Source organism: Nanorana parkeri, unplaced genomic scaffold (assembly GCF_000935625.1).
Source record: "Nanorana parkeri isolate BGI_ZX_2015 unplaced genomic scaffold, ASM93562v1 scaffold828, whole genome shotgun sequence".
In the NCBI taxonomy this organism is placed as follows: Eukaryota; Metazoa; Chordata; class Amphibia; order Anura; family Dicroglossidae; genus Nanorana; species Nanorana parkeri.
The window spans coordinates 471,375-481,169 of record NW_017307096.1 but is presented as its reverse complement, the minus strand read 5'-3'; the positions used below and the strand labels follow the sequence as shown (position 1 = coordinate 481,169).

At 43.7% G+C, this 9,795-nt stretch overlaps 1 protein-coding gene across 1 annotated transcript in view; it reads right to left on the bottom strand.

Annotated features, from left to right (window-relative positions):
• Positions 1-8,823, bottom strand: part of GRIN3A (glutamate ionotropic receptor NMDA type subunit 3A) — a 264,558-nt gene extending 255,735 nt beyond the window's left edge. The window contains exon 1 of the mRNA XM_018565288.1: positions 7,878-8,823. Within this exon, the coding sequence (XP_018420790.1) occupies positions 7,878-8,813 (936 nt within the window). The 5' untranslated portion in view covers positions 8,814-8,823. The remainder of the gene's footprint in view (positions 1-7,877) is intronic.
• Positions 8,824-9,795: the final 972 nt, after the last annotated feature.

The window sequence follows — 9,795 nt, the reverse complement described above, 5'->3', positions numbered from 1 at the left end:
CAACAACAAACACACCAGATTTTCATAAAATAATAACTTCACTCAAATTCAGATGTAAGGAACGCACAGAGTGCAGAGGTCGGATGTAAGGAACGCACAGAGAGAAGTCAGAAGTAAGGAACGCAGAGTGCAGAGGTCAGAAGTATTTTATAACGAGGGGTGCTTTTAAAATAGAAAAATGCATGATGAAAAAAAAAAAAAAAAAGGATCACTGAAACTGCCGGAGGGAGGGGGGTAAATACTTTCCATAAACACTGTAAATTGTACCCAGATGTCTGTTTAGAAGCGGCCGTGTCACCGTGTCCTGGGGGCCTTAGATCGCGTATATGATCCGTCACCAACCCGGCCGGCTCAAGTGCGATCTCCGGCACCCAAACGTGTGACACATTAGTGCCCGCGTTCTGGTCCAGTACAATCTGCACAAAATAGTGCATGCAGCATTTTTGCAGATCGCACTGGACCGGAAAACGCAGGCACTAATGTGTTACGCATTCTGGTGCCGCGATCGCACTGCAGGCGGGGGGCGAGGCTTCAGTACCATTGAGTTCAATGCACCACCACGCCCCCTCCTGCCCCAAAACAAAGTGAGCCACCGGGTTGCATTCCAGAGGCTGAACGCACTCCTTATGGTGGGACTGGGCCCTTAGGGCTTGTTCACACAAATGACGGTGCTTTCCAGAGCGGTAGCTGCTGGAACGCACCGCAATCACTCACAAATCTTCCCGCTGCGTTCAGGGGTGGGAGGGGGCGTTGCGGTGCATTGAAGTCAAAGGCACTGCAGCCACCTCCTGTAGTGCGATCGGATATATTGCCTGCGTTCTGTTCCACTGCAATGCTGTTAAAAAAAAAACTTCAGAAATAAATTAAATGTTAAAGAAAAAATAAAAGAAGAGGGCTTCACTAACCTGAACTCCCTGTATCCCTCCGCCGGTATCAGCCTCCTCCAATGCCACTGAAGGCTGCTGCGGCGTCGCTGGCTGCCCTCCAGTCTCCACCACACGCCGGTCGGTCGGGCGCGCTCTCTCCTCTCTCTGCAGGGGAGGACATAGGAAGAGGCGGAAGTAGTTCCGCCAGCACTAGAGGGAGAAGCCACGCCAGAGGACCCGTCGCGCTGCTTTTCTCCTCTCTGACGGAGGGGGGGTTGCGGTGCGGAGGCTGCGGCGGAATTGCCGCCTGGTACAGGACAGATGCCTGACCACGGGCCCCGTGCTGGTGGCGGGCCCTCGGGCAGCGCCCGTCTGCCCGATGGGTCAGTCCGGTCAGTCCGCCCCTGTATGTCACAGCATTGGACCAATCAGCACAGTAACAAGTAGTGAGTCACATGCTCCTACATAACTGGTAGTACTGGATATTTACTTCAGATCCCTGCTCCTAACAGAGCAACAGGATAACAAATAAAAGCTAACCATATGTTGGGGTTATCTAGGTAATTAAAGAAAACCTATTCAGGACAAAACATAGGTTTGCTTTCAACTCTCAGACAGGTTCACTCACCTGTCACAGACATTATGAGGAAATATCACTCTCACTGTTGGATTTTAGAATTCTAAAAGGGTGTGCATTCTTGGATTTCTCAGGAAATTCCATAAAGAAATAGTTACCTTCCCAACATCCAACCAAAAATGCAACCTCAACTGTTAGAGATGACTGACACTTTAAATTATATAATAAGTCAAGGTATATTATACATTAAGGTATATTATATATATATATTACCAATCAAAAGTTGTAGAACATCCCCATGTTTCCAGTTTTTATTGAAGTGTAAGCAATTCAAGTCAAGTGAATAACCTGAAATGGTACAAAGGTAAGCAGTAAACTGCAAAGAAAGCCAAGGTGTCAGTGAGTACAGTTTCCTACACCATCAAAAGGCACTTGGAAGCTGGACCAAACTCAGACAGGAAGATGTCTGGCAGTAAATCAGAGGACAAGTTTCTGAGAGTCAACAGCTTGCATGACAGACGGCTCAGAGGACAACAGCTTCAAGCACAGCTTAACACTGATCGAAGTGAGCAACTCTCACTTTCAACTGTCAAGAGAAGACCTCAAGCTGCAGGTTTGCGGTTGAGTGGCAATAAAAAAGCCATTGCTAAGATGGAAAAATAAGAAAAAGAGACTTGCCTGGGCAATGAAGCACTGCCAGTGGACAACTGAAGACTGGAAAAAGGTCTTATGAAACGATGAAGCAACATTTTAGATCTTCAGCTCATCACGCAAGGTTGTTGTACTCCATTGAGTAGGCAAAAGGATGGTTCCTCTATGTGTGACACCAACTGTCAAACATGGAGGAAGAAGTGTGATGGTCGGGGGCACTTTTGCTGGCTCCAGATTTGGGGACTTGCACAAAGTGAGTAGCACCCTGAACCAAAACTACTACCAAAGCATTTTGCAGCGCCATGCAATACCAACTGATGTATACCTAGTAGGTCAGGGGATCATCCTACAGCAAGATAATGACCCAAAACATACCTCCAGGGTGTGTCAGAGCTACCTTAGAAGAAAAAAATACAATACAGTAGGCTTCAAATCATGTGCTCGGCTGTACTGCCTGCAAAAGGTGGCTATATTGATGAGTCAAATATTTAGATTGCATTTTGTTAAAGAAAACAATATATATATATATATATATACTACTTTGACAATAAGAAAATAGCAAGATAAAGCTCTAACCATGTCTATGTGCTTATTGATCTGCAACATGGTCTGAGATACCAATGCCTGGTCAGCAGCAAGTCATCTGTAAATACATGTCTTGAGGGTGATACTATTTGTGTTTTTGAAGAATAAGAATAAAATAGCTTGGTACTTAGGATTAGGAGTTAAACAAGCTGTACTGTAGATCTAAAAAAACATATATCCAGTGTTTAATTTTCTTGTAAAAATCTGCTTTATTTTCTATTTTTGGAACCAATGAAATTGGGTCTACAATTTAAGACTTTTGTTAGTCCTTTTATGAAGCTATCTAGTTAAATCCCTAAAAAACTGGACACAGACATATTAGTTTAACAACAAATATGCTGCTTGGAGTCCACCTTCCCCTCATGATTTTGCAAACACTGAAATACAAGTAAGGAATTGAAATATGTATCACATTGATTTGTATTTAAATATGGGAATATTTTTTGCCTTCCCTAATTATGGCAAGAGTTATTCAGCGTTATACTTTGTCTTTTACTTTTCTTATAGCAGAACTCAGGGCAGTGGCGTCACAAGGGGGTGTGGCCCGCACCCGGTGCCACCACTGGAGGGGTGACACCAAAATGACTCATAGTCATTTTGGTGTCACCCCCTATGGATTGTCGGGCACTCGATCACGGACCGAGAGCCCGACAGTGTAAGGAGAGAGGAGGGCACCTCCTTTACATGTTTTGTGTGAGATTAGTGTAGGGAAGGATGAAAACTCTACCAACTTATTTTTGCTACCTGTGCCCCGCTGGGGAGATTTCCCTTCACTTCCTGTACTTGTGAATATTATAATAATAAATCTCTCATAACTGAACAGAATTCCCATCTTAGAGAGTGGTCACAGGGATAGGTGTCCCCATTTACAGAGTTTCCCTTGCCTCTTGTTCTGGTGACAACTCAACATTTTGTGATTTTTCTCTCACATTATGTTTTGGTGACAAGGCTCATTCGGTGAAATAAAGAGGTGATTCTACCTGTTAGGACAAAGACCGCAATAAAAACTTGAAAAGGGCTCTAAACCTTCTAGGACTAGGCTAAGCTTAATAGTCTTTTAATACCAGATAGTTCTGGTAAGGAACAGGCCCCGTATCTTTCTCTGCTGCTGAAAGATAATGATTTCTGTGCTTCTTTGGTGAACTTTGATGATTAATTACTCTACAGTGCCTGCAGCTACAGAGGCCATTAAGGGTTTTGTTTTAAAGCTCATTTACTGTTTGTTAGGAATATGTTAATACTTGAATTCCCTAAGTCTGTCTACAGTTCTGCTGGTCCTACACAGGCACACTGGGCCGGAACACCGTAGATGCAGGAAGGCAATTAGCTATTGATTTGGCAATCCATCATGCAGGGCACAATAAAACCATATATGAACTATAAAGAGTATACAGACCTATGTGCATTATATACAATTGCATCATTCTGCAGCCCTGGTAATGTGATATCTGAGCAGATAACTATTGTCTTCAAATGTAAGGTTTAGTACATAAATGGCTCGGTAGGTGAATCTAAAACATTTTTTCTTAGCTAATAAGTGGCATATTTATTGGAATACGTATAATGCAAGATAAGGAGTATGTTATTTAGTAATAGTGGGACAAAGTGATTGGAGACATCTAATAACCTGTGTAAAAATATGGGAGAGACATCTGATAAAATTATTCTCTAAAAAGTTTAATAGGGGTTGAGTTAGTAAATCAGTATGTATAGATCTATTTTAAATTGAGTGAAACATTACAATAACAAAAACACCCTCTGTGCACTAAAAAATGATTCTAGAATACCTGCTTGGTGGCATGAGCAATTAACTGTTACGCTCATTAATTAGAGTAGGATGGTACTGTACCATAACAAGAGAGATGATGAACTATAATGACAGGGGGTTGTTTACTCTTATGATTTTTATGATAGCATATTACACAGAAATTATATGAAGCACAATGCATTCTGTGCTTTATGCTACTGGCACCTGTTTTCTAGCCACTCTCCTTAAGCATCGTGCATCTGGTTTGTTGAGAAGACTGAAAGCACACACTGTAGATAAAACTTAATTAGCCATCACCAGCCAGATGAAATCAATTCCTCCAGCATCGTATAAAACCCTTCTGGACAAGTACTGGAAACAAGGATTTATCAGGGGCCCTTTGTAAACTTACTTCTACAAAATATCACTAGGCAACTTAATAGCACAGAAAAGGGTGGGCTATTTAATAGCTCACTGACAAGAATATTTCAATTTGGGAAACCTACCGTACTCGCTTTTTTAAAGGGTGTGTGTGTGCAGACAGAGAAAGATTAGGCCTAGCCTTCAGGATTGGAGGTAAAAGAACTGAGCACACTGGGCTTCTGCTCAGAACTCTCAAATCCAAGCATCTCTAAGTTGGGGAAAAGGAAATAACTGGGTAATTCACCAAATATGATAATAGGAACCAATGAAGAAGAATTATTTGGAAATATTTGGTAATTCACAACTATTATAACAAAAAGATAAGAAGAAGAATTATTCAGTTTTTTAGCTTGATTTGCTCTTTTTTTCTTTTGGGAGCTTCCATGTTAAGACCTCCTTGCCTTATTTCTCATTTATCCTTTCCAAAATTTCAAGTCGCTCCTCCTGCAAAAAGAGGGGGGGTCTCATTTCTTCTGCTACACACCCCACTCCCAAAAAAATAGAAAAAATCCTGCAGGGTAAGTGAAATCAGTTTTAAATCACCAAAGGAGCCAGGACAACATGAGAAATCAGTTTCGGATTTCTAGACTCCCCGAGACATAAGACAATAGATTATTTTATCTAACCAGTACTTATGCAAAAACGAAATTATTTTTTTTTGGGAGAGGTGGACATGCCGTTATTAAATGTTTTTAGTGCACAGATTAGGTTCAGGGGTCTTGCCACCCATAATTGATGGAATTGTAAACAGGAGCCAAGATTTTATCACATGACATGTTTAACATGATGGTATTTTTGCCGCTAGCATCGCCATAATAATGCTTATCTTTATGATAATATAGTGTGTATTGATGGAATGGGATAAATGCTGCCTGAGATAAATGCTTAGTTGAGGTTAAGAGTCAATTGGGGAGGGGGGTCAATGGTTAGCACGTCTGCCTTGCAGCACAGGGGTCATCAGTTTAAACCCTGGTCAGCCCTGTCTGCAAGGAGTTTGCATGTTCTCTTTGTGCTTCTGTGGCTTTCCTCTGGGTACTCTGGTTTCTTCCAACACTCCAAAAACATGCTGGTAGGTTAATTGGCTCCTTTCTAAAATGACCCTAGTATGTCTGCATATGAGTATGGGACCTTAGATTGTAAGCTCCTTGAGGCCAGGGGTTGATGTGAATGAATGGTATTTAAAAGTGCTATATAAACTGACAGCACCATAGATCCCTGCAATAAATAAATACAATACATTGAAGGGAATTGATCAAAACTGGAGCAGACAAAATCTGGAGCAGCTGTGCATGGCAGCCAAGCAGCTTCTCTCTTTCATTTTCAAATCCTAACTGAACAGACTGAAGAGAGAAGCTGATTGGTTGCTATGCACAGCTGCTCCAGATTTTGTCTGCTCCAGTATTGAGGCATTCCCCCCATTATATAAGTTAGGTTTAGGGATGGATTTGGTTCATGTTATTGTATAGTTTTCTAGAATAAGCTCATGTTAAGAATTAGTTTCAGGGCTTACGTTCAGGTTAAAGGAGAGCTGGCATAGTAGCTTCTCCCACTAAAGCTGTCTGGATGCCATACTGACTCTCCTCCTTTAAAGAAGAACTCCATGCAAAATATTTATTAACCCTTGCAATGGGGCTACCCCTGCACTGCAAGGGTTAAGTGCTCATTTTGGTCTGCGGGGGAAAATAAAAATAAATTATGCTCACCCGATCCTCCGAGCCAGCTTGATCTTATACCAGTCCTTACAGCCTTGCCCCCCTTCCCTGCAGTGGTCTAAGCACCCTGAGTCATCATGTTCTATACATAGTATAGGATGTGAGGATGCTGAGGGACATACCATCACTGCAGCAAAGAAGGAGACAGGCACGAGGGAGCGCTATCACAGGCTCAGGTATCACAGGTAAGCATACCTTTGTTATTTTCCTCCCTAGACCAAAATGAGCACTTAACTCTTACAGTGCGGGAGTAGCCCCATTGCAAGAGTTAATACATTTTTTTACCTGGAGTTCTTCTGTAAAGGAAGAGAGTCAGTATGGCATCTAGGCAGCTCTCCTTTAACCTGAACATAAGCCCTGAACCTAATCCTTAACATGAGCTAACCTAGAAAACTATACAATAACATGAACCAAACCCCTCCCTAAACCTAACTTATATAATACATTTATTTATTTATTGCAGGGATTTATAGCGCTGTCAGTTTATGTAACACTTTTAAAAACCATTCATTATCATCAGTCCCTGGCCTCAAGGAGCTTACAATCTAAGGTCCCTAACTACTATGCACAATACACACACACACATTCTTCTTTAATACCCCAAGGGGGAATTGATCAAAACTGGAGCAGACAAAACCTGGAGCAGCTGTGCACAGCAACCAGCTTCCCTCTTCAATTTGTCCAGTTAAGATTTGAAAATGAAAGAGAGAAGCTGATTGCTTGCCAGACAGCTGCTCCAGATTTTGTCTGCTCCAGTTTTGATCAATTCCCTTTGGAGACTCTACAGCCAACCAATTAGCATATTCAGAATTGCCAGCTTCCATACTGCTTTAATGACAGGATAACTTTAATGGTCAATGTGTACTTTTGTGGCAGGGGGATTGATACATCCATTTATCAGATATGCTAAGTGCATACACATGCAAAAAAAAACTTATGTGTGCAGGAAACGTGTGTGCTTTCCACCAGGAGCAATCAAGCCAAACTTTGTCATTAAAAAACTGCCAAAAGGGTATTATTTCTGATCTATAAACCTAGAGAAATGGTAACAAAGGCTCTATACCCCGTGGGACTACAGAAAGCAGAGGGAAGCTGGTGATATAGAGTAAGTAGAGCGCAGCTAGCGGCAGGTGAGGTCCCCTGTAGACGCCGGTGCGCTGTCCATGGTGCTGAAAGCACTGGCAGCGCCTATTAGGGAATCCACATATGAGCCCATTCCCATTCCAGTATACCACACCAGTATACACGAACACAGCAAAAGTTTTAGGACTTAAGTACCCCTGATGTAAAATAATAAAAAGGATCCCTTCGCTTACCTCGGATTTTCGGGTAAACTCGCTTCTCACGATGCTGACAACAGGTATTTGTAGTGCGGATGAGATAAACTCCAACTCCAGCATCTCCCCTTTGTTTTGGGGGAACGCAATGATCGCGCTGACTCCTTGGACCACGACGGTGTGGCAGACACTCTGCAGGAAGGAGACGGGGTCACTACTCCATGAGGAACTGGACGAAGACAACGGGAAGGCGGGCAGGTCCCCCAGCCCAGCTTCTATGGCCATCACCACTTCCAGTGACAGATTATACGGCAAGAGACCTGGCACCCGATTGAGGTGATCCACTGCCAATAGCAGCGCTTCCCTGGGAAAGAGCAACTCATCTCCTCCTCTGTAGCCAATAATACTCCTTGGACCGGGGCTTGACTTTCTTTCCAAAGTAGGGCCACGCAGTTCGTGTTTGCCTCCATCCCTGGAGCGCTCTGTCCCCTCCGCCTCATCTGCATCTTGGTCACGGACCGTGGCAGTCTTCTGCAGCCCGGTGTCATTTTCAGGCCACGGTCTGGTGTATTGACTGGTGATGCCCCTTGTCCTCCAGGGCTGCAGCTGGACAGCCCCGATCCGTACAGTGTGCCCGATCCTCTTGAGGATCTGGCAGGGCTGGGGGTGCGAGGAAGAGCCGGGCACCCTGGCTAGGACCAGGGCACAGGGAATGAGCAGGCAGACCCTGCTTAGCACCAGGCACCACCAACTCAGCCTGCACATCACTGGCAGGGGAGTCAAAGGAGGGGGAGAAGAAGGAGCTGGAGCTGTGCACTCACCAGCCAAGTCCTGGGAGAGAGAAGAAAGCTTCCTCTGTAGACGTGTGATCACCAGCAGAGCGCACACAATCCCAGCAATAACCTCATTCTCTCCTCTACAAAACTTCTTCTGAGCTTCTCTCTCACTGGACGCCTGGGTGGCTCCAACCAACATTAGCCGGGCTAACAAACATCAGCCACTTCAAGGGCTTGTCCACTGATCATCACCTTGCAGCTCCTCACACCTCCAATAGCCAGCAAACTTCTCCTTCCAGCTCTGAGCTCAACCTCCAGCACTCACCATCCCAATATATACAGCCAAGGAAAATCCCAGGAGTTTGCAAAAGAAGGCAGTTTTCTATGTGTTTGTGCCTAGATAATTCTTTGCAGGTTGCTAAGACCATTCTTTATTCCCTACAAGCAAGTGCAATAGATTTATCCTGGTGGAAGGAGTTGCACATGCCTGCGGATTGTTACTGCTAGTCCAAACGGTCGCTTGGCTGCGCTAAAATACCACCGAACGGCAGAAACAGCAGAAGGCTCGCAGCGTGCACGGCGCACAGATTCATGGGAGATGTAGTCCGCGATGGGTAGACATAGAAGTGGATAGAGCTCCCCGTGAACTACACTCCCCACAACGCTGTCACAACTCCGCCTCTCATCCTGCTGCAGTAATGAGACGAGTTTTCAAACAGATGAATGTGGCTGCATGGATGGAGCGTTATACGAGGCATATGTGTCGCCTTTAATATGCTGTGTGTAGGAAAAGAGGCGGCTGATGTCCTTACATCGTTCTGTGATGTTATAACATGTGTGCCAGGAGGAAGAAGTATAAAAAAAATCTGGCTGGTTACCAAACCTGACTCACGAATCCAGTTATCTGACATCACCAAATGTCAGAGCATCCTGATCACATAGTATTGATTGCAAATCTGGATTTGTCACATTAATTACAAAGGGATCTGCAAACAGTAAACAGACATGCAGCTGACTGAATTTAAATGAGTGGTTATTGCAACTTTTTTATTGTCTTAATAGGTTTTGTACATCCTAGCGTTCATCCTAATTAGATGTTGGAGCACTGTGATTAGTTTTTGATTAAATAAATGCATAGACACTAACTGTTTGCATCTATTTTTTTTTATTTTTGTCTGCAG